The 23,995-nt window shown below is 37.2% G+C and overlaps 3 protein-coding genes across 7 annotated transcripts; 2 read left to right on the forward strand and 1 right to left on the reverse strand.

Moving 5' to 3' along the window:
• Positions 1–2,807: 2,807 nt before the first annotated feature.
• Positions 2,808–9,330, reverse strand: LOC120001317 (nucleobase-ascorbate transporter 12-like). 2 transcript variants are annotated; one of them, XM_038849576.1, is made up of 10 exons: positions 8,608–9,330; positions 8,104–8,201; positions 7,804–7,974; positions 6,515–6,615; positions 5,902–6,037; positions 5,604–5,654; positions 5,210–5,497; positions 4,161–4,395; positions 3,781–4,067; positions 2,809–3,332 (listed from the first exon to the last, which is right to left on the reverse strand). In XM_038849576.1, exons 1-10 carry the CDS (start codon positions 9,101–9,103, stop codon positions 3,111–3,113), a joined length of 2,085 nt encoding a protein of 694 aa, XP_038705504.1. In that variant the 5' UTR covers positions 9,104–9,330; the 3' UTR covers positions 2,809–3,110. The 2 variants fall into 2 exon arrangements, with proteins under 2 accessions (XP_038705505.1, XP_038705504.1); XM_038849577.1 differs by lacking the exon at positions 7,804–7,974 and having other exon boundaries at positions 2,808–3,332.
• A 1,728-nt stretch (positions 9,331–11,058) lies between these two features.
• On the forward strand, positions 11,059–14,388 carry LOC120002959 (probable ribosome biogenesis protein RLP24). Its single transcript, XM_038851828.1, has 5 exons — positions 11,059–11,215; positions 12,673–12,783; positions 13,523–13,636; positions 13,755–13,891; positions 14,000–14,388. The coding sequence occupies exons 2-5, from the start codon at positions 12,703–12,705 to the stop codon at positions 14,172–14,174; spliced, it is 507 nt and encodes a 168-aa protein (XP_038707756.1). The 5' UTR covers positions 11,059–11,215; positions 12,673–12,702; the 3' UTR covers positions 14,175–14,388.
• A 154-nt stretch (positions 14,389–14,542) lies between these two features.
• Positions 14,543–22,989, forward strand: LOC120002957. Of its 4 annotated transcripts, none has more exons than XM_038851826.1 (4): positions 14,543–15,099; positions 15,262–15,450; positions 20,661–21,863; positions 22,630–22,989. In XM_038851826.1, coding segments are annotated over exons 3-4 (894 nt in total). In that variant the 5' UTR covers positions 14,543–15,099; positions 15,262–15,450; positions 20,661–20,971; the 3' UTR covers positions 22,632–22,989. The 4 variants fall into 4 exon arrangements, with proteins under 4 accessions (XP_038707754.1, XP_038707753.1, XP_038707752.1 ...); XM_038851825.1 differs by lacking the exon at positions 22,630–22,989 and having other exon boundaries at positions 14,543–14,916; positions 14,996–15,140; positions 20,661–22,104; XM_038851824.1 differs by lacking the exon at positions 22,630–22,989 and having other exon boundaries at positions 14,543–14,916; positions 14,996–15,099; positions 20,661–22,104.
• The last annotated feature ends 1,006 nt before the right edge of the window (positions 22,990–23,995 follow it).

Genomic DNA, 23,995 nt, shown 5'->3' on the forward strand with positions numbered 1-23,995 from the left:
CATGACTTGGACGTTCCTTTAATCTTTATTAAATCAAACGGTGTTGATGGAGGTAGGTAAGACAAAATTGGGGCAACTTTGGCTTCCCAACTACCACATCCACTTGCATATATAAAATATATTATGTTAATATGTTTTTCTTTCTTAATTTTTTTTTTTTAAAAATTTGTACTTTCGTATGAAGATAAGCATATCAATGTCTTACGTATTGTATTTGCATGTTTTAACTTTTAAGCATGCCACAAATTAACAACACGTGCATCAATTAGCATATCTTGTGCATGAAGAACGAAGAAGTTCGATTTCCACGGGTATATAAGTGCATGCATGATGGATGCATGTGTATATATACAAATATTAGGGCCAAAGTAAGTAATTAAAAGCTTATTTTAAGAGAAGCAAAGTCTCTTTGAATTTGTCTTTGACCATCTAAAAGAGGATAATGTAACTTGTCTTTTGTTTTTGGTAAGCAAACGCGTGACACATTGAAATGAAAATTATGTACCAATATTAGGGGCATTCCCGAGGTACGTGGCATTTGAAAGATGAGACATGGTGGATTTGTGTTTTCCGGTGGATAATATAACGTGTATATCAAGAAACAACAGAGATACGAGGTACTCTTAGCTTCGATCAATTTCAACTATTGGGGTTTCCCCCAAGTAATGTCAAAGAAGATCCAAGTACCATATCGGTTAGTCTTGTGTCTATTGATACCGATAGGGGTGTCCATTCGATTTTTGGTTCGGTTTTTAACCATAACTGCAATGTCCGAATCGATTCAGTTATGATATTTTAGAATCCATAACCGAACCATATATGTTATGCTCAGATAACCAAACCGAAATAATCATATTTTTTGGATCGGATCTGTTTTTGAAGAAATTGAAAAAGTATGAATAAATCTCAAATAGAGTGAGAAAATAGCTCATGATCGACTCAAACTCCATCTAACAAAGTTTAATAAAAATTCATGATAATGATAATAAATATATTATCTCATCACAATTAAAGAAAAATAACTTTACAAGACTGAGAGAAATAATATAATCAAGAAAAAAAAAAAGAAACATACATGAAGATGTCTCCCCATTTTCGCTTTAGCAATAATCAATTTTAATTTATATGAATTTTAAAATGACAAAGCCACCATAAGTTTCAATTAATCAATCTTAATTTAATTTGTGTAATGATTAGGTTTATATGGTATCTAAATTTATAATTTGTTATGAATATATAATCAGAGTTTTACAAATATACTTTGCCTCCTATAGTCTTGTATTCCAATATGTAACTTTTATATATATATATATATATATATATATATATATATATATATATATATATATATAATACATGATACATGATATATATAATATATATTAATATTATTTGGTTTTTTCGATTATAACCATAATCGTAATCGAAAAAATCATAGCCGTAAAAATATCCAAACATTTACTAAAATCATAACCATGTCCAAAATCATAATCGAAAAACCATATTCAAAAATCAAATAACCACGGTTACGGATCGGTTGTGGACACCCCTAGATACCGATGGGTATATATATTGGCAAAACCCACTTCCAAACATCAACTAAGCATTTTTCTAGGTTTAGTGAGTTGGACGTAGCTCATTTTATAGGATTGGGATGAACAAACCCGTGAGGATAATTCTATATATCCATGAGAATCAAAATCCCAAAGCGGACAATATAATTGATTGTTTGGGTGTGAATTTCCGATATGGTATCAGAGCAATTTGATCATATTGGACGTAACATGTACTCCACTTTATTGTTGTACGTGCTTCACATAGGGTTGTTGTCCAATGTATGCATCAAACCAGCATATGGTCATGCATGCAAAAACAAACCTAAATGTCAACAAGAGGACACTCTGGACCACAACGTGCAAAATGCGTGTAATATCCAGGCTTCGATCCAAGAGAGAGACAGAGGGAGAGATACTATTGTGTGTTCCGGATTTTTTTTAACTTCAATAATTAGCATTGCAGCACATGATATGAGAAGGGAAGGGGGAATGAAGTGGTGATTGAAAACGAAATAAAATGTGAAGTTTGGTTGAAGTGTAAATACGCAGTTGGCTCCAGACATATATGGAATCCACGCACAGGCTGGTGGTGCATTAATTCAAAGATAAATTCCATATGGGCGTCGCATGCTGCGGTTGTCCCTGGAATTCGTGTCTAGGGTTATAACCACATGTTCACAGTTATAGATGGGATGTGTCGTGTTCTGGACTTCTAATTTTATTTTCCTTTTTCCACGTTTCCTTTTATGGACTTTCTAGGTCCAGCCCATATACCAGGCCGGGCCAGATTCAAAGCCTAACGAGGTAACGATGCAAACCAGAGTCCAGCCCCTAAAACAAATTTTGGATTTAAATTTCAACCCTAGCACAAAAAATAGGGTAGCTTTAGTCACACCCCGGTTTTTTCTAAAGACACCCCAATCTAAGTTGACCATCCATTGTAAAAATCAGTTGACGGGGTGTCTTTAGAAAACATCGGGGTGTGACTAAAGCTACCCCAAAAAATAACGGTCTGAAGCCCACTCTAGACCAGACAGCTCAACCCATGATCGACTCTAACTTTAACTTCATTTAACAAAGCTTGATCCATGAAAATGATAATATAAATATACATCTCATCACAGCAAATCATCACGGTTAAACACATAAAGGAAGTCAAAAAAAAAAAAAAAACAAATATACAAAACTGAGCAAAAGAATATAATAAAAACAAAATGAAAACAAAATATACATGAGAATGTCTCCCGACGATTGCTTCAGCAGTAATCAATCAGACCGATTTCAAAGACAAAAAAAAAAAAACTGGATACAGTATTGTTTATAGTTCAAAGCTAAAATAGAAGCAGTGTTCTCTCTTGATTCTCAGATGTACAAGAATGATTCATGCCTACAAAACCTATACAGGCCCAAGAAACGCCCAGCGTAAGGGAAAAACCTCTGAGATATTTACCACACCAGATCAGGAGACTTGAATTTAGAATCACAAAGCAGTATGATCATCCCCTGGGAATGGCTATTAATAATGGCCAAAATGTGAACAAGGAGTCGAGCACCTCATAGCCCAACCCAGTTAACCCATCCAAAAAGTTTACCAACTCTGAAAGGCAACTCATAGTCTTTGGCAACAGCAGGCTCTCTCCTAGCAGCCTCATGTTCAGACCATATATACACCCCGCATTCTTGCCGGCTGCCAGGTACAGTGTTGTCCAATATGACAGCCACAAGGAATGCAATTATCATGTGTAACGAAAGTAACGTGTTCATGAAATAGTTAACCTGCGAAGAAACAATTTGCAAAAGTCTTTAATTGTTAGGGATACCCGGCATGGCAGCAGAAACCAAAGTCACCATCCACAAATTGTGGCCTTGGAGAATTATCAGAACCAAACTTGGGGATATGGAAGATCTTTCACTTTCAGAGTTTGGACAATAGATATCTTTTATGCAGGGACAAAAATGTTTATTATCTATAAACATTTTCTTCACCAACCATCTAACCATCCACAGATATCAAAGTCATTAAGAGATTTTCAACACAGTTGCATGTATATATTGCTAAGGACTGTTTCCAAAGTAAATGGGCTCCTGGGGCTTAAAGCAAGGACACAAAAGAAGCGAGATGCTAACCAAAGCAGTAATATTTATCCAATTGAAAAAAAACAAGAAAGTTCATTGACATCAGATGCATAATACTTGTAATTTGTAGAAAGGACAAGATACATACCCCTCCATTTTTGCTGCGGAAGGGCCCATGAGAAGCGACAATGTAAGGCACCAGATAACTTGGGACTGAAAATTTTGTATTTGAGGGCATGCCATATTGCTGAAAGTACGCTGGTACTGAGAAGGAGAAAAACAAAGATAGCCCAACAATAATGATGTTCCGAGAGCTTCCAGCCTCACTATAACGTAGATTAGATAAACCTAATGCTGCAAGCATTGCCCACATGAAGCACAGGAGCGCTGCAACCATAACTTCGGGAATTGAAGCAATAAATCCTCCAACTTTACCTGAATGTATAGAAGCAATGTGAATAACTGTAAAGAGAGAAAATAAAAGCAGGGAGCCAATGGAATATGAAAATTTAGCTTCTTCACACTTACCCACAAGGGATAAGACTATCAAAACACATGCACCTAACTCAACTGCTCTTCGACTTCCCATTTTTGTCACAGCAATAGTGTGGACATTCTCTGTTAAAGTCGTGGACCCAGTTCCTGTACCCCAAAGACCAGCCAATAAACTAGAAAGACCTTCAAGACCAATCCCTCGGCTAAGAACTCCTGGAGTTGGTGGTCTGGATGCCACCAGCAAGGATGATGCATGGTATGAGCCAACCTAAGAAGTTTAAAACAAAAACAAATTAGCAACATGGCAATTCATTTAACACTCCAATACATTATATAAGCAGCACATATTACACATCTACTTTTTTAAGTTGCTACTTAATCTAGAGAAGAGAAGGTTCTTTTTTTAATCCTTACGCCACATATAAAATACTCTTTTAGGGAACCACATATGATTGACCTCGTTTGACTGATACAAAAACTTAAAGGTAAATGAGTTAGCATACATAATTCATAAACTTCCCTGAGCTTTGCAAATCACGTAGAGGTAACTTGAAACTTTCAACTCTGATATAAATTCTTTGCTGAAATAATCCAATGGTCAACTAATCAAGCAAAATTCTGATTATGAAGAGATGAATATTGAGATGTCCCATATATGTAAATGTTCAGCGATGGAAGATGATCTTTGCCTATACACCAACCATATTTGTTATTCCTACCTTCAAACTCTTCAGCCACAATATTGATTGAAATTCATCTCACTAGTCAATGCCAAAAATAACTGAACATGGATTCTCATGCGACCTTCAGACTGACTAAGGAGGAATTATGCAGGATTCTCAATTTTTTCCATCCCCTTTTTTGCAGGCTTGAACCAAATCCTCAAGTACAAACTCTCAGTAGCCTATACAGAAATTTATTTCTCTACATCTAGATTTCGAAGATAGGATAGAAGTATAGAACTTTAGAGCTAATAATAATTCCATCAGAGACAAAGATCTCAAAGTAGAATCTCAAAAAGGAGAGTTAAAACTGTAACAAAAGAACTGTCAATCATAAAATGCTTTAGGCAAGAAACCAACAGAATCCACTGACGCAATAATGGACACCGCACACATGATCAGAGCAGTTTCCCAGTGGAAGACGGGAGTTCCCCATTGTAAAGGATAGGGAAACCTAAACCATGGGGCAGACTTCAATGAATGAGAAGTGTTGACTTGGCAGTACTTCATCCTAGAAATATGTTTTCTGCAGTGCTCAGATATTATATTTGATGCAGGTACATTAATGTCACAACCTTTGTAGCTATAGGCCCCTGTTTCTGTCAGAAGGAAAGCAGCTGCCCATGTAATTGCAAGACCCAATGGAACCTATAAATTGAAAGGGGCAGAAATGCATTCAGAAAAAGGTATGTGTGGTAAAATCATAAAATATAGCAAATCAAATAACATTTAAGACTTGTCAGAACAAACTTACCGCATATATTAGAAAGATGCGATGACCGAAGACAAGCATCTTGCGAAGGTACTGCAAAAAGCGTGAAAATCATGCTTTAGAAGCCATGCATGCAGGACAGTAAAAAAAAAAAGCCACGATATTGCAATTTTAGATATCAGCTTAAGAAAGGCTAATGCACGCAATCTTATCACATATACAACATTATCCAGTATTCGGACAAGCTCAAGCTGTCAAGCATATATGTATACACACATAAATGGTATATGAAAAATACAAAAGATCGCCATAATTATCAAGGTAGATCCACCAAACTCACGAGAGAGAAGATGACAACGAGTAGTATCTGCACCACACCAATCTCAAGACATTTACCAACCACCGGAAAACCATAACTGTAAAAAGAAAGACCAACTGCAGCAATAGTTGGAGCCACAACCACCGGATTAATCAGCCTGACAATGGAAGGCAAAGGAACTTTCATAAGAACTAAAAAAAAAAAGGGAAAGGGGGAGCTCAATTATGATTATGTCAATTTGGCATTCAAATCAAGAAGTTAAGTGACATATAACTAAGCATAAGGATTAAGTCAAATTAGCCATTAAAAACAAGAAGTTAACCAACTCATTTAACAACCTATGAATAAGGCAGCTTATCAAAGTAGCTCATAGGAATCAATAACGCAACTTACCTGAAGAACCAAAATAACATAACTAAAACATAAGTTACAGGTGTTACAAAGAGAGCCTAATTCATGATCCGACATCAGTATAGGCAGTATAGATACACACATGCTGACATGACACATATATCTCACTTAATTTATATCAGATGGTTCAGTCCCACATCCCCTAAATTGAAAAATGGCTTGAACCAGCGCTTGGACAAGTATTATATATGCAGCCTTTTGAAAAAAAATACAAAAATCATACCTTGAAATTAGAGACATCAGTCCACTATAACCGAGTATTGCTTGAAAAGCAGAAGCTATGATTATAGCCCCCTGGAGCTCTTTCATGATATGCCTGAAATTCTGTTACATTAAGCAATTTCTCAAACATCTTGTCGTAAATTTGACAAAACAAGGAATTTGAAAAAGTCAAAATTGTATAAGGATCGTTTGTAAACCAACCCAAAAAGGAAAAGGAAGAAGAAAACACAGAATAATTCTACTGACAAATGTATTACAGTTTCTTTAATATGGTCAAACAACCTTTTGATACAGAGGGTTGAGTGCAATATCTAGTTTTTCATACATTTTTGCTCTTTTATGGCTCTGAAGATTAATGGTTGAGAAGTAGAATCTTTGGAGAATATTTATCATAGCTAATTATGGATTGGATCAAAATTGAAGGATCATATAGAATGAATTTGAGAAAAAAAAGTTAAGAAGTAGTTGGAGGATTGTTTCCCGTGACTAATTAAACCACCAAGTAGCAAGAAAGCCTGTTAAAATTCAAATTTTCGTAATGACCGAAAGTAACCCGAGAGATACTTGTCAAAATTCTAACATTTCTGTACAAATATGTAACTAGTTTTACCAAGATGTAACATCTAACCATCCCCAACCAAAAAGAACTTTAAAGAAAAGTGTGATCCACTTGATAGTGCATTCTCACAACAAAAACAACCATGGACTAGACCTTGAAGCCTTGAACATGATACAACATTGTAACTTTCTGACGAATGGTGACAAGAGCTAAAAGACAAAATTAACTTTTACACTCATGCTAGTTTGGTATGTTTTGGATGGGAATGAAAATGACAAAGGGAATAGGGAAGGCCACTGTACTACAACATTTATTGCCATTTGAGTCACGAGAAAACAAAAGAAGTGGAGTCATATAACTCAAGTGTAACAGTATCAAGAACACTGATTCAAGGACTGCATCAAAAAGAGAAACTGCCATTCAAGTTTTTCTTCTTATCCATCTCACAGCAACACTTTTTTTTATGTACTTTCTCGCGTGAACCTCGGCATTTAGCTTCTTTTTCCAACTACATTAAATGTCTTTTATCAATCCCTCTCCTATAAATTGCTCCATCTAATTCAAATCTCTTTGTTTCTCTCTCTCCTACACAACTATAACTTTCAACTGCAAAACTTAAGACTCAGGTTTCCATTTTGTAGAATTCTTCACATTTCGAATCCAAGAGGCATAAGCCACATGTATCAATGTCCACTGAGGAAAAAAGAAAGGAAAATAAAGTAGAAGCATACATTTCCATTCAGTCCTTGAAACCTCGGGGAATTGATTATGGCCAATGCTGGAGCCAGGAAAACAAATGATGGCCCCTGTATCAAAGGCAACCTCGAGCCGAAGGACGTATGCAAAAGTGTGGTCACACCTGATATGAAGAGCACTGTGGATACAACATTTGAAGTATCCTCCTACACCAACTAAACCCCATTAGATCAGAGCTATTCAAACTATATTTAAAAATATATGCAAACAAGAGACCAAATAAATATATTGAAAAATCTTAAAATACCAAAAAATCACTACTACTTAGTACTTACATGAGTGCCGCCCATTGCAGGAACAATGACTAGCGGAGTGAGAATCAATGAACCCAAAATTGAAAGATAATGCTGGAACCCATAGAGACCAATCGGAACTGAAATGTTTTGGAAAGAATACCCGATAAACACACATTCTCATCATAAATCCAACTATAAATAGACCAGTAAAATTCAAAGCATCAAACGAAACAAGGCAACTCACGGCATCCAATTATCACCAATAATCCCATTAATGACGCAAACAATCAACAACCATTCAAATCAATTAATTATTAAAAACAAAAAATAACTCTCAGTATAACAAGCGATATCTAATGTACACCAATAAAAAAAAATACACTCTGCATATACACGAACATACTACTGCCGGAATCCGGGTATAATTAATTAAAGAATATATACTTTATTCTCATTATACTCAATAAAACCCAGTAACAGTACAAAGACTCGTTTTCCCTGCAACTCTAGCAGCAGCATTGAATCAAGCAAACCAAAACTCACCAAGACCAGGCGTGACTCTCAGTTCATACTTCATATGTGCGTGTCTCGCAACGAATCCATCATCTTCTACATCAACAACCTCCTCATTTCTCGCAGGCCTTCTCGGTACCGGCGCTGAGGCAGGAGCATGTTCCGCAACCGGTGCAGCTGCCTGACCGTTCACGCTCTTCCCCCCTCCATCGGAATCCTTTCTCTTCTTCACCGACTGCTCCTTGTCTGCCGCCGGAGGATTAGTCGGCGGTCGAGGAGCCGGTTCACCATTTGAAGTAGGCGGCGAAGGGCGGGGGCGTCCTGCCTCGAGATCGGGCTGTGCGTCGTTGTTTTTTGGCTTCGGAGGAAGAGAAATCTGGCCAGAATCACTAGCATTGGTCTCGCCGGAGAACTTTGGTCGGAAGCCGGTCCTCTTTGCCCAAGTGGATGGCGGCAATGGAGAGGATTCCGGCGCTGGCTGCCCTGGCCCCGGCTTCGGTCGCGTCTTAGGGTCCGAGTTCGACATTAATTAGTATTTAAAAAATCATGGACTATGATATAGATTAGAAGTTCATAGCTCGAATGTGAAAAGGTTGCAGATCTGAAGTACGGAGTTCGAGTTTTGAGGGTTTAAGAGATACACTGCTAGAGAGAGAGAGAGAGAGTAGCAGTAAGCTTGGAGTTCAAGGTCTGAGAGTGAGTGCGAAGCGGAGAGAGAAAGAGTGACGAAGAAGATACAGCTAACGATTATAGTGGAACTGTGGAATAGATAAATGATCGCGATGATGTAGTAAATTTGACTTTACAAAATAAGTAAAATACAAAAATCCGATAATTTTATTTATTTACATTGACAAAAAGCTAATTAGTTTTAATTTATACAAAAGTACATAGTTTTCCGTTGTAGAAAAAGGGTTAGAAAAGGAATAATTGAATTGACAATGACAACAGAAGAAATCTCAAAATTGAGATTTTGGAGGCAACCAGTGCTCTAAGTGCAACTCTAATGGATATTAGTTTCAAGTTCTTCATTTTACATCGGTATTTGTGCATCACCATATTGCAAAAAAAAAATTCAAGTAAATAAATACATTTAATCAGTCTACAACAAACAATACCGACCCGAAACTTTGAAAATAACCATGAACCATCCCGTCAAGCTCTTGTCGGCACCGATAAATTCAAATATGATGATGACCTTTCTTCTTGGAAACTGAAACGCAGCTACGCATCGTCATATTGAGAAATAACTGACAACATTAGGGGAGTGAGTGTGAGTGTGAGCGCCTACTGACCGAGAGAGTAACAAATCGAGAGAGTTCTAGGGATTCAGGTTTCTAGTTGTTTTCTCTCATAGTGAGAGAGATACTAAGAGATTGGGTCGGTCTAATATATTAATTTGTGGGTTTGTAAATACACTAGATTGTTATGCTTATGAGCTTTTGACCCAATTTATTTTAATAGTCCAACCGATATTTGTGTGTTTTAAGAACCATCAATCGACCCACATATGTATGGGTCAGGTGTCATTATTAGTCCGACTCCGTGAATCGGTTGACGGTTGATAGCTAGTTGGTCGGTAATGGATCGATTGGTCGATAATATCGACCCATGCTCAACCCTACTAAAAGTTGTGGAAGATGAGATGAATATATAATTTTAATATTATTATATGTATTGTTAGAAAATAGAATCCATGGCCTAACAAGAAAAGAAAAAAAAAAAAAAACTATGCGAGTGAAGTACCATCTAAACTATTGAAGGTGGTCGAGTTGGTTGGGATTATATTTTTAATTGGCGATTCAAATTGAACCCTCCACATTAACATCCTATGATTTATCAAATACTTTTGAAAGATTGTGATAATCCAAGTACGCCGGATTTATAAATGAAAAAACACACAAATGATTGCTCGACGGATCACTTTGACCCGAAAAATCGTAAATCCTATAATTTAATAGAGTGATCAGCAAAATTGGTGCTTAGACTTAGACTTTAGTAGTTTTAGTAGTAGTACACGACTTCTGAGTGACCCTCTGGGCCCGGGATTCACCTTATGGACGTGACATGCATACGGCGGACAAGTTTGATGATGTCCAGTCCCTGCACAGTCAAGCTGAATGGTGCAAGACAGCACCAACACATTACAAAGGCCCATGCAAGGAAAGCAGCCGTTAGATCGGCCAGCCTAATAAGCCTGTACAGTTTTGGATATAATCTTTTAACACACGTACCAACCAAAAATAGCCGTTTGAGATTGAAAATGATGTGCGTGGATAGCGACCCTACCTACCATCATATCTATCATTCTATTGCCTTGTTGGGCTTGATGTAGCATCTACCGAATGGGTTTTAGTATCTGGGTGTACCCGCTGGATTTGCTAGGTTGGGCTAATGGGCCCAATCAATTCAAACTTTTTCGCCTGATCAAGTTGGGCCCAATCACTTTCTCGTAGCGCGGTAGTACAAAACAAAACAACAGCACAACAGCCCTCAACTCTTCCCTTGTTTGGCGTCTATTAAACGCAAACCGCGACAAACATTCGCGGCATTCCTCTTTCCTGTAAACCTTTCTCGGCCGCAGCCGTCAGTTGCGGGCAAACCCGGAGTGATTGGAGCTCCCTCAGCCCTATAACAGGTACTTCTTTCTGTCCCTCTCTCTGTACTCTGTTCGGGGATTATTGTCGGTCGGTTGAATTTGCAAAAGATCCATGCATCCAATACTGGAATAGTGGAATGTAGATTTTATCTTATTTTCCACGGAGATTTATCAGTTATCTCTCTCTTTCTCGTGAAAAATCTTCAGTTGCTGATTGTTACTGCTTGTTTGATAGTGCTCTTACTATCTGATCGTTTTTGGCTTGAACGAAAGAATTTAGAGTGTGCGGATTTCATGGGTGGTTTGTTTGTGCCCTAACCCTAACGAACCGTTTTGAGAAGTATAGGGATTCTCTCTCTCTCTCTTTTTTGTAGATTGTAGATTTGGTTGTTTTATTGTATGTCTTTTTATAATTGCTTTGTGTTTTTGTATGATTTTTTCATAGCTAAATTAATGGACTTATGGGTGAACTGAAGAAGTAATTATGAAAGTTTCTAGTATGTTCTGGGTCTTGGACCCTTCGTATGTTCGTTTGTCCTTCTAGGAGTTTATTAACATGTCAGCCTGTCAGGTGATCGCTTAGAAGTTCTGGTGATTATTGTTGGATGGTGAGAATCATATTATCTAAAATAACTTTCAAGAGCTTGAACCTCACAGAAATTCCATGTCGTTGAGTATGTTAACCGTGAGTTGATAAAGCTTTGAAACCAGGTTATGTGGATTTTGTTTTGGAATTGAATTCATAATGTGAACCTTTTGTAGCTTATAGGTATTTGATTAATATACACTTGGTGGTAGATTCTTCGGTTATTTGTAATTCATTGTATTCAAGAATACATTTGGCGTTTCACACACCAAAAGAATATGGGTGGTGTTAGTTTTCCTGAACCGATGAGACCGAACCCCATTATTGAATGAATTTCCTGAGGCTATCCTAGTATAGGGAATTGTTTTAGCATGTGGAAGTGGATTTTGGCCCTGAGTCTAAGCAAAAAGCGAGGTAGTTGTTCTATCTAGAATTCATTACGTTTTTGGTGTGGTAGCATTACTTTAGGTATTTACGTTGTTCGTCTTTAGGATATATTCTCATCTTTTTCACTTCCACTTTTGTATTCAATTTATCCTCTTGAGCACTTTGTTTGGTTGATTGGTATTTGTTGTATAACTATTTTTTTCCAATTTTCATTTTTTTTTTGTTTTGTCTTGATAATCAATCAAACCATCAAAAGATGGGTTATTTATGAGAAGTTATGGTTGATATTCGTATAAGCCATGGTTTGCATTTGTTGTTTTTATTTTTTTTGTCTCTATGACATCTTGTGCTACTGACGAGACTCTTATAATCATCATACTTAGTGTTTGAGGGCGATGCATTTTCTTCTATCATCAATGAATATCAGTTTGTTTACATGTGTGTTTCATGGGGGTGGGTAGATATGTGTGCGTGTGTATATTTTATTTGCTTCTGTTTGATATCTTGATTCTCTATATCCCAGCAATTACAAGTTGTCTAATCCAAATACACAATGAGGTTGGAGAAATGTTGGTTCTGTTCTTCTACTGTATATCCCGGGCATGGCATTCAGTTTGTTCGTAATGATGCAAAGGTGAAAATTTTCTGCTCTCTTCTATATTCTGTTCTTTCCATCCCCTTTTCTTATTCAACTGCGTTACTGTATTCTATGACTGTATTTCTGATGGGATCAGTTTATTGTCAAAGCAAAATTGAAGTGCAATTTTACTTTATGCAGTCAATATTCCTCGAATTGCATCTAACTTAGATTTTGAAGATCTGTAATGGTGTACCTTAAACTCAATCAAGTTGTCTAAATTTATTTAGTCATCTTAAAGTCAGAATACATTGCAAGCTTCATTTTACATAGTGATGACGATGAAGGTTAAAGCATCCAATTTATCATACTTAATTGTGGTGACAGTTATAGGAATATGTTCATTTGGCATGTGATTTGAGTTAATCATTATGATTTGTTAACCATTGCCAATCGTTGGTTGGTGTTGGGTTAGGTATGTAGACCTTATGAAAGGGATTGATATTTGTCGAAATTGCTATCTTGAATCATTCTAGCAGAGGCTTTGTTTTTGAATCACCATTCAAACACCTTGCAACTTGCGTGGTGCTTGAGGAGAGGGTGGGTGTCAATTTAGGCATTCGGGGATTTACTTTTCGAGCCAAAATGGCACACACTTATCTTGTTTTGGAAAAAAATAGTGGCACACAGAATATCTGTCAAGCTTATATAACAATCCAGGGTCATGTCATATCAAATTGTCATCTTGAGCTGTTTTGGACTATTTTCCCCCTAAAGATTAACATTTTCTTTGCAGATTTTCCGGTTTTGTCGATCAAAATGCCACAAGAACTTCAAAATGAAGAGGAACCCTCGCAAAGTGAAATGGACCAAGGCTTATAGAAGATTGCATGGAAAAGACATGACACAAGTAAATGAACTGAGAAAATGTTTTGCCCATGATAAGTTTTTTGAATTATAGTTTCCGTTGCATAGGAAAAACTTAGCACTCAATCTTCTGTCTGCCTCTTTTTTAAATTTTTGCTAAGGATTCGACCTTTGAGTTCGAAAGAAAGCGAAATAGGCCCGAGAGATATGACAGGAATCTTGCGGAGAACACTCTGAAGGCAATCAAGAAGATAGATAAAGTCAGAACTGATAGGGAGATAAGACACCTGGAGAAGAGGTTCTTCATCTGAACTTATTTTGAAAAATGAGCATCAAAAAGTTCATTTTTTTTTGTGTTTTCCTGAACCGTTGAATTATATTGATGTTCTTTGAACATTTTTGGCAGGATGAAAGGCAAGAATATCAAGGAGCGGAGGGAGGCAGCGAAGGAATTGGAACAGGGTATCCATTTGGTCAAAGCTCCTCTGGCTCTCAAACAAGAGCCATCTCTCACACTACCGAAAATCTCAGTCAAGGTTCCACAACAGCAGGCCCAGGAAAATCAAGCAATGGAAGAATGAATTTGTCTTTGAGCACTGACATTGTTTTTTCGCTCATCTTCCCTCAGGTTTTTGTTTGTGTTATAACTTTTGGCCGAACATTTTTCTCTGTCAGTTTCTAAGTTTGTGTAAGTTCGGTAAGTATGACACTCACTGTTGTGTTTTCCTTTTTCTCCTCGTTCGAGGAATTATAACTATGTTATCAGTTTTGTGTTTGGTCTGCGAGATATTAAAAGTGGAAATGTTGTGCTTTCTTGTCGATTGCTTAAATTAGTTAAGGGCATACTGGGAAAATTGCTAGCCTCATGAAAATTGTTATCTAACGATCACGGGCCCAAAATTCCTTAAGGTAGTTTGGAAAGAATGAAAAAAGAAGGGCTCCTCTTGGGCTCAAAATTCTAAAAGGTCCATAAGAGTGCTAAAGACATGGGCCTGAAATCTAATGAACTAGCTGGTCCACAGAGAAACGCAAGAGAGTAGCTCATTGAGTCATTGGTGAGTCTGGCGAGGTTTTTTACAATGGGTTTAGAGATCAAGTTGTACATCACAAGAGTGCTGAGGCGCGAAAAGCAGGGAACATGGCAGCTTCCATGGCGGGAAGAGCAACACCTACGCTTCTGTGTGCAGCATGGAGAACACCATCGACGAATCCGGTAATAGCTAGAGCCACACCAACGAAAAGAATCTCCGTCTCCCTCCCGACGCCTTCTTTGTCTCCGAATCTAACGATTCGTCAGTCTCGAATCTCTGCTTCTCCTTCGAGGTGCTTCCTATTCCACTTTCTTTTTCCCTCTCAGATTCGTATTATCTTTGTGCAATCTAATGTTTGATTGGATGAGAAGGTTGGTGCTACGAGAATTAAGCATATTCTAGCCGGTTCATTCTGCGATTGCATCCGCTTGCCTTGTCTCTAAGCTTCCTACGAAATTCACCCCCTCGACTGAAGGTCCGCCTCTCGCTCTCCCTCGTCCCCCTCCCTCTAAATATGTATGTGTGTCTGTGTGTGATTCACTTGGTTTCTAATTTACTCGAGACCTTGAACTATATCTCTGTATTATTTAAAATTTTATTCGTGTATCTGTGACGTCAATTTGGTTATTTGATACAGGTAGATTTGCTAACTATGTCAGTCCCATCTAGTATTGACTGTTTGCAGAGATGGAGAGTTTTCTTCTCTTGTTCTTCTGAAATTCACCTGGCTTGCACTGTGATGCGGAGGAAAATTTAAGTCTCACTAATAATATCTTTGATTTAATTGAGGTTTTAAATTATGATGAAATGGAGCTGAGGATGCCAGGTATGTATAACTTCTGATATTAAATTATTAATAAAGTCCAGTTTGATGCGTTTTTTAAATGGAGTTCAGTTTAATGTATTAGTATGAAATGAAACATGTTTCTACTGCTTGTGTAGTTTCAGCCTTTCAGTATTAAAAATCACAATGCTCCTTTTTTGTTTTGTTGAACTGATTCTGAAATTTGTCCGTAAATATCTGCCACTCTTCTTTTGTGCTTGTGTTTAAGTATGACATATACCAGAATGAACTCAACTGCCCCTGATGTGGTGGGAGGGATATGTTATATCTGTACCTGAGAAGTAAGATTGGTCAATCATAGAAAAGTGGACTAAATAGGATGAATTTTGGACCCTTAAACTTAAGCTGCGACTGCAAAAAAATTCATAATGCTGCTATACAAATCCTCGAGCCTTTTGAATACTGCAATTATCAATTAGAACTAACGCCTTGTAGTTAAAGATTTTACTGAATTTGGGCTTTGGAAGTATCCTGTTGTTGTAGTTTAGTATCAGTTAAAACCTGGTGCTAGTGCTACCTTACACGAAATCTGCCTGGGAATTGGAGTGGGATACTCCCACATTCTGTTGTGATGAACTGATCATAGGAAGTTGTTCTTACTCGAATTGCACTTTTTTCTGGAGCTCATATATTCATAGTTACTTTGTTCCTTCTGTTAGTTCTGGGTCTAACAATGTAAGTTGTTCTTCATATTGACAAATAAACACGAATGTCATTCTGCAACCTGCTATTTCCAACATTTGTGTTGTTTGCTACAGATGTATGCCAGCCAGCTTTGCTGAATCTTTTTTCCCTCCTATGTTTAAATTATTGTCGGAAGTTGTAAGGGGGAGCAGGATTGGAAGAATAAGATCATGGGCCAGCAGATACGCAAATTAAATTCTTAAAGACCTGGGTTTGAATTTGATCACAACCCTGCCTTTTGATTTGGTTGCAAACTGCGATTTTACACTAAATATTAAGAGAGATAGAAGGGGTGGGGGTGAGATTTTGGGGTGAAAATGCAGTTTATGAATAATTATTGTTACTATGAGTATCTTTTGAGGCCTGAATTAGAAGTTAGAGGATTTAGGAATACTTTTACAGTGTAAACATGATATTACGGTTATTGCTAAAAGCCTAGAGTTCCTTAAGATGCTGAGAGATTGCCACTTTCAGTCATTATTAAAGACTGTTTATGAGCCTTAATACCTGGCACATTTGGGGTGTAGATTTTTGTCATGTTTAGTGTTGCAATTTTTATTGTAAGGTCAGCAGCAAGCCCAGGTAAATGGCTCCCGTAGTAGATGAGATCAAGGATAGACAAGATGTACGCAGAGCTTATCCCACAAAATATGTGGAGATACTGTTTTTAGGAATTGAACCTGTGACCAACAGTTTGGACCGCTATAACTCTACCACTTGACATGTAAGTAAATGGCTTGAGTTAAGGGGTGAAGATTTATTTGGAGATTTGAGATAACCGCTACTTAGTATACATATATATTCTAATGAAAGGAGGAAATTTTTTGGAAGGGAAGCTGGGTAAATAGGTTTATTCGGTTCTAAAATGATCTCCATTAGTGCAATGCATGATATTGTTGGCTTTCATTTGAAGGAGAAAAAAATGTTGATGAAGGAACTTCAATAGCGGAGGGTACTTGAAGTTAGAATTGCAGGCTTCACAACCTTAGTCGAAAAATTAGAGAAAACAGTTCTCATTCTGAATCCTTTTGATGGCAAGAGCAGGTGTTTTCCTTGTCAAGTCTTTATTGAAAGCATGCTTCTGTCAAAGTTCTTTCACTTTGCCTTGTGGACCAGGAAACTGATATAGTTGTGAGGCTGTAGCATTGTTTTAGTAAATGTGTCGTCACCAAAAGAAAATGTTTTGCAGTTTTTCATCTGCTCTCTGCCAGGATGTGAGCGTACTCCATGCGCTCCCTCGTTGAACATAATTTTTATTCTGTCCTTCCTTTCTTCCCTAGTAAGTGTGATTCATTGATTGGTTTAGACTTTTAGTGGCGTTTAATTAGCTGAACATTACCTGGTTAAGTTTGGATTTTATATTCAGACATACCTTGTGTAGATTAAACAGATAGTGATGCATGATATGATCAATAAGCTGGTTATAGATGACCTAAGCAACATATAAAAATAATGAATGGGAGTTTGAGTGTCGGTTTCATTGATTAATTTATGTGATTTTAGTTAGCAGGAAATTTGACTTTTAATAACTTCCAAGAAGCAACTGACCAGTGGTACTCGTCAGTTGCTGCATAATATACAATATCTCTCTACATGTCCATTAATTAATGAACATGTGGGATATGCAGTATCGTAGCTGTCATTTTTCTAAATGCCTTTAGCTTGGGAAGACTAAAGATGCACACTTGATTGGCAGAACAGATGTTAGTTTGCATATATGATTAATTGTTTACCATAAATTTATTTAAATGAGGCTGTTGGGTTATGAAGAAGACATGGAGAGTGATAGGAAGCTGGTGTGTTTGGGATCAAGGAAGCATTGCCGCAGACTATCGCATTATTTTAACAAACTTAATTGTTGTGATATTGAAGAAACAAATTGTGTACTAGTCAACCCCCGTTTTGTTTCTACTTGCACTGATGTAGCCTTTGCTTTAGGATCAATTTGTTGTTGAGCAGTTTTGTCAAGCACACAAAAAACTACCGGTTGGGTGTTATGCTAATAATTGTGATTTCTCAGTTGGGTCACATTTTTTCGGCAAATCATATTCTTGTCTCTCCTTGTTTATGAGTTCATTTTGTTTGAGCCCCCCTTTTCATTATAGCATTTGGTATGCACTTTTTTCCAATTTATATATTTTTGTGTTTACAGTGGTATCTGCAACCACTACCCCTTTGGATGTGTACCCAATAAATCCATCGGGTTGTGTACTAGCCCACAAACTATGCATGTAAGACAAACAATGCATGTAAGACAAACATATGAAAATTCGTGTGTGAGCTCATGTCTATCATATTTTCAGTTCATTTTCTAGATGTCGGTTTTCATTGAGCATTATATTGTTTGGCATTCCTATTAATATCCTAGCAAATGCTCGCCACATCTCATGATTAGATTGTTTTGTCGGCATCTTACATCCGAGGATGATAACTAGAAAACCTCCATAATTTTTTAGGCCAATGGATGAGATCCACTCAGATCAGCTGAAGTTTGACGTAACAGACAAGCACTTTGGTTTGTATTGATGTATTGATGTTCCATTCTTACAGTTCAACTGATCATTTTCATCCGACTCTTGTAGTCTCAGACATGACCTCTCATCAGTCCCGGCCCACTTGGCTATTTCTAGAATTCCCTCCATTGAGTTGAGAAACAAAAGTCCCTTGGCTTGTGAAGAGAATTTGCTGTGAACTACTTTCGACAAAAAAAAAATTGCTAAAATAGTCTTCTGAGTTGGTAAGAATTTCTCCTTATGAGGAGGTAAAGCCAAAAGAGAAGAATAACAAAGATTTTGGTAGGATTCCATCTTCGTTATGTTTGTCCCTCTGACGTTATCTGGTATTTTAGGTAGTTAGCAACTAACTTTTGAATATACACAGCAGTTCCCTTAACCTAAACGTTATGATGATAGAAAAAAGAGGAGAAAGTTTGGAATCCATCTTCCTAGGATGCTACCAAAGGAGGAAGAAAGTTGTACGTCTTAGACCAAAAAGAACTCGTATTCCGTTTAAACTACTTTTTTGAGGTGTGTTGGGCACTAAATGTATAAGGCATGGAGTTAAATTAATTATATCAAGCCTCTGGTGGAGGCGTCTTCAAGAATGAATTACAAACGCCATCATCAAATCCCAAAAGCCAGAAATTCAGTTCTACCATGTGAAATAATGTGCAATGTTTCAGGTGTTACGGATTTATGGACAGAAAAGAAAAAGATAAGAGATTCTTAATTCCTTTAAAATGTTCCTCGTACTGAAAAATGCACAAACCTAAAGCTTTTATTGAGTAGGCAGCCATTGCACCAAGTAAAAGGAACTCTTGTGCCAATGGAAGAGGTCATGCCAATTTATGCATACTATTTATTTTGGGCCATATTGGGGGAACCTCTGCCTTGGAACCAGACTCAAGTGTATGCCTCCTCTATTGTATTTTACACCAGAAAGAGTAATAATGGTGCTTTTGAATTGTTATATATTTTCGTTACAGATTCCTCCATGCCCAATCTATTCCTCACCCACCCATCTCTCATTATTTTCTTTAATACCCAACCCATCTCATTATTTACATATATATTATTATAGCTCTTTAAAATCTAATCATAACCCAACATCCATAATTCCATATGTTCTAAAGCTCAATCCTTGTCCTTATTTGATTTAATTCCTATCCACCCTTAAATGAAAATTGAAATGCCAACAAAATTTACTCTTATTTTAGTTTTTTAATTTTAGTGTTAGAACTTCTAGAGGAAAATAAGAGATGGAGAGGGAGTGGGCTATTGAGTATTGACCCAAAAGAAAAAAAAAACAATGCAGAGATTTCAATGTGGCTTCTTCACAACTGCAACCACATGGTGTTCCATCTTTATTTATTAAGCGATGGAACAACTAGGAAGTGCATTACTAATTAAATACTCCACTTAGTAAGTATGTTTTAAATACAGAGAGATTCAATAAAAAGGGACATGTGTATGAGTAAAGTTGCAGCTCAGATAATGACTTGCTTTTAATCATAGGTGTGTGTGTTGGGACTAGAGGTTGGTATTTCTACCGTTTGAATTTATTTTGTGGGGTCTAACATTCCCCTATCATAATCATCTTCACATTCCAAAACTTATCCCATCGCAATCCAATCCATAAAAGACTCTCTCTTAAGTCTTATCACATATTTCGCTTTCTTTGAATCTCTCAAAACACTCCTTTTTTATTAACTCTCATAATCCCCACTAACCATGCTTTCTTTGCTTAAAAGTCTTCCATTATTTTTTGTCTGAACTTTCACCTTAAATTTATTACAACAGCAAGCATATGATCATGTCACGTATTTTTTGCTCATATGCAGGCCAAGTCCAACAGCTTAATTATATTCCTTTTCTTTTTTTTTTTATTCCTTCTCTTTTGGTTTTTATTTATATCAGATGAACTGGCATGAGAGATTAAAATCCAGGAACATTGAAAGGTTTCCGCTTCTCTGCATAAATCTTCTCTCTTCTTTCCTTTTTGATCTGCAGGTTTTGAGGTGAGAGAATGTGAGACAGAGAGCCCATTCCATTTTATATATATGTAAATGGCTCTGTCAGGAAGCTGGATTTCTTTTCCTCAAGTGCTTTCCTTATAATGAATTTCAACTTTAGAAGATTGTTTAGGAGGAGAAACAGTACAGAAGCCCTCATTTTCTTTTCTTCTTATTAGGACAAAGAAATAAAGAGGAAGAACACCAGTTCCCCTGATCTCTCTCTCCCCCCCCACCCTCTCTCTCTCTCTCTCTTTCTTCCTAGGGAAAAAAAACCCATCTTTGAATTTGATGTCCTGAGATTGTACAATGAGGGGCATAGCTTCTTGTTTGAGTGAAAATGCCATAAATGTGTCTCATTCTTCTTGTTCTAGCTATCCCAACCATGCTTGTGTCTCTCCAAGCCTAACCCCATCTGTTCAAAATGCAGTCACTTGTATCTACAAAGTCATTCTCTCCAATCAAAAGCAACTCCTGATCCAAGTCACGTGGTGCAAGAACCAAACCACTCAAGGCCTCACCATAAACTTCAACAATAACACTTCAACATCTTTCAGGCTCAATACAAATTCAAGGCTATTCAGGAAGAAGAAAGGCAACAAAATGATCGAAGCCGATACTTCTTCGAAGATCGAAGTCTTCTGGGATCTCTCCAATGCTAAATATGACACGGGACCTGAACCTGTTGATGGGTTTTATGTACTCATCATGGTTGATTCAGACATAGGCCTTATTTTGGGTGATCTCGGTGAAGAAGCCACGACTAAGAAGTTCAAAACCAGCAATCCAGCACCCAAAGTGACTCTAATTTCAAGGCAGGAGCATTGTTCAGGCAACGCTTTATATGCAACCAAGGCTCAGTTCTGTGACACTGGAATTCCACATGACATTTTGATTAGATGTAGTGGAGAAAATGAGGACCTAAAGCACCCAGTTATGTCTGTTTGTATCGATAAAAAGACGGTGATTCGCGTTAAGAGGCTGCAGTGGAATTTCAGGGGAAACCAGACAATCTTTATTGATGGGTTGCTGGTTGATCTAATGTGGGATTTACATGACTGGTTCTTCAATCCTGTTTCAGGATCATTTGCTGTGTTCATGTTCAGGACAAGAAGTGGATCGGATAGCAGGCTTTGGTTGGAGGAGAAGTTGGTGCAGAGAGACCAAGAGAAAGCTGAATTCTCCTTGTTGATTTATGCCTGTAAGAGCCTTTAAAGAAACTGACTGGTTCATGTTGATTTTTCTTTTTCTTTTTTGTTAATCTCACTTCCTCCCCCTGATTTTAGTTTTTCTATTTTTTAGATTTTGATTTTTGGTTGCCTTTCTTCTTGAAAGGATATGATACTTGTGATTTTTTTTTGATCATATTGTGACAAGAAAATAACTTGAAATTCTATTTCACGGATTATTTTCTGACTTGCAGAATTAAGAGTTGAAGAAAATATCCCAATTTGGTTCTGACTAACTATTATCTTCTCCCCCTTTCTTTTTTTCCTTCTTGAATTGGGTTTCTTGCTAATTTTGTTGTAAGCTTCAAATCAATAAAAAGAGTTTTCAAAAGCAAAACATCCACCACATATGAGCTTTTGGGGATTTTGAAGCATATCAATGAAGATTTTGCTAAAAAGGCCAGCATGAGATGTTAAAAGATGAGTAGAGAGAGGGCCTTTATCCATAATTTGACAGAATAAAGTTGAGAATCTCCTTACTATGATCATCTCCCCTTTTGACCTTAAATTGTGAGGAAACCCAGCTATTTTTCACTGGCTATAAATTTGTCCTGATTCCTCTGTGTCATTACATACAGAATTTTGTACAATTTTATTCTCTTCACAAATCTGTCCTGAGTTGTTTGTCATACCAAATAAGCAAATCATAACCTTTTCTGCTCTTCCTCAGTCTCTTAAGCTCCAAATGGAACTCAAAAGAGCCTTATTTGGCTCATGGTTTCTCTTTAAACCATGCAGGATCAACTCCTCAAAGAAAGCATTGTAGATGAAGCTCTACATACATAAACCAAGCTTGTAATGTAAACAATGAGGATAGTTGGGACCATAGGACTTCATTGATATAGTCAAAGCTTGTGACTAAGGGTGCAGGAGAGCATATATATAATTCAAGACACAAGATCTTTGTGAACTTTTATGTGAAACTCACTGAGGCTTGCTTGATATTGGGACAATGGTTGGACCACCTCTCATGTCCTTTGGGATCGTCATTTCCATTATTTGCCCCACAAAGAGCCAAAACCTTTTGTATTTGACTGGCTAGAAGGGATCCAGTGTTCAAGTTTTGGACATCATGCACTATCATTCATCAGGTAAGAAATCACTTCTTACTTCACTTAAAATAGTGCATATTTATTGACTTTAGACAATGAGTTGGGTACATGTCTGTTCCAAATTGGGAAAATTTAGAAGTGGAAGAAAGTTTGGTTAGGTAAGATGTTAGGTCTAATTCATGGCAAAGTGTGTTAGGTTAGGATGCTAATCATGCACATTAAAATTTTGCAAATTGGGTGCTAATCATCTTTGTTGAGGAACCCTAAGACAATGCCAATCAATCAATGGCATGGTTTAAGTTTTCTGTGCCCCAGTGAGTTCAGATCCTGGATCCACCATTGATTGACGTTGATTCAAATTTTGAACTCACCAACTCGCGAGGTCACGAGCATCTATTAAATTATTGCAACAATATTGTTCTTGGCCACCAAAACTAGATGCCTAATTGATCTACTTTCTTACTTAATCCAGTGTCATTCATCGTCATTTGGACAGCTCGTTGGAGTTGGTATCAAACTGGTCAATAATTATTTTGTTGGTCCAATAATTATCATGTGCTGCTATTAACACAAATCATATAACTCAAAACACTTTCTCCATCATTGAAGCAAAGCTAACCAGCTCTAATTAATTTATAATTCACTCACTGGAAATACCTTATTATTTATTTATTCTTTTTCTCAAGCCATGATAACAGCAGTTCTTAGTACACCTCGTAATTAGCATTATAAGTTAATTTCTTTTTTACTGATCATAAGTCATAACTAGTTGATCGGATATAAAGTTTTGGGCCCCTACCAATTGAGACCTTGCAAACCCCCAATTCCACGTGTAACAAGTACCTACGTATCGAAGAAGGGCGAAAAGCCCACTATAGAGGCCTTACAAAAGAGCCCAATGATACATTAAGGGCGACCCATATCTATTAAAGGCCGAAAGCCCAGCACAGAGGTCTTAAAAGGTGAAACCCAATAATACATTAGGGGCCCTAGGGCAATACAGAAGTCTTAAAAGGAAAGCCCAATAATACATCAAGGGCCACTAGGCCCAC

Source organism: Tripterygium wilfordii, chromosome 7 (assembly GCF_013401445.1).
Source record: "Tripterygium wilfordii isolate XIE 37 chromosome 7, ASM1340144v1, whole genome shotgun sequence".
Taxonomy (NCBI): Eukaryota; Viridiplantae; Streptophyta; class Magnoliopsida; order Celastrales; family Celastraceae; genus Tripterygium; species Tripterygium wilfordii.

What these genes read in the sequence shown, in the direction of transcription:
- LOC120001317 (XM_038849576.1), bottom strand. Translation starts at nt 9,103, where the DNA reads ATGTCGAACTCGGACCCTAAGACGCGACCGAAGCCGGGGCCAGGGCAG. An exon ending in CTGATGTCTCTAATTTCAAG is followed by an intron (nt 6,038 to 6,514) that starts GTATGATTTTTG and finishes TTCCATTGTCAG; the next exon opens with GCTGATTAATCCGGTGGTTG. An exon ending in GCATCTTTCTAATATATGCG is followed by an intron (nt 5,498 to 5,603) that starts GTAAGTTTGTTC and finishes TTCAATTTATAG; the next exon opens with GTTCCATTGGGTCTTGCAAT.
- LOC120002957 (XM_038851825.1), top strand. Translation starts at nt 20,972, where the DNA reads ATGAGGGGCATAGCTTCTTGTTTGAGTGAAAATGCCATAAATGTGTCT.
- LOC120002959 (XM_038851828.1), top strand. Translation starts at nt 12,703, where the DNA reads ATGAGGTTGGAGAAATGTTGGTTCTGTTCTTCTACTGTATATCCCGGG. An exon ending in TTGTTCGTAATGATGCAAAG is followed by an intron (nt 12,784 to 13,522) that starts GTGAAAATTTTC and finishes TTTTCTTTGCAG; the next exon opens with ATTTTCCGGTTTTGTCGATC. An exon ending in ATGGAAAAGACATGACACAA is followed by an intron (nt 13,637 to 13,754) that starts GTAAATGAACTG and finishes ATTTTTGCTAAG; the next exon opens with GATTCGACCTTTGAGTTCGA.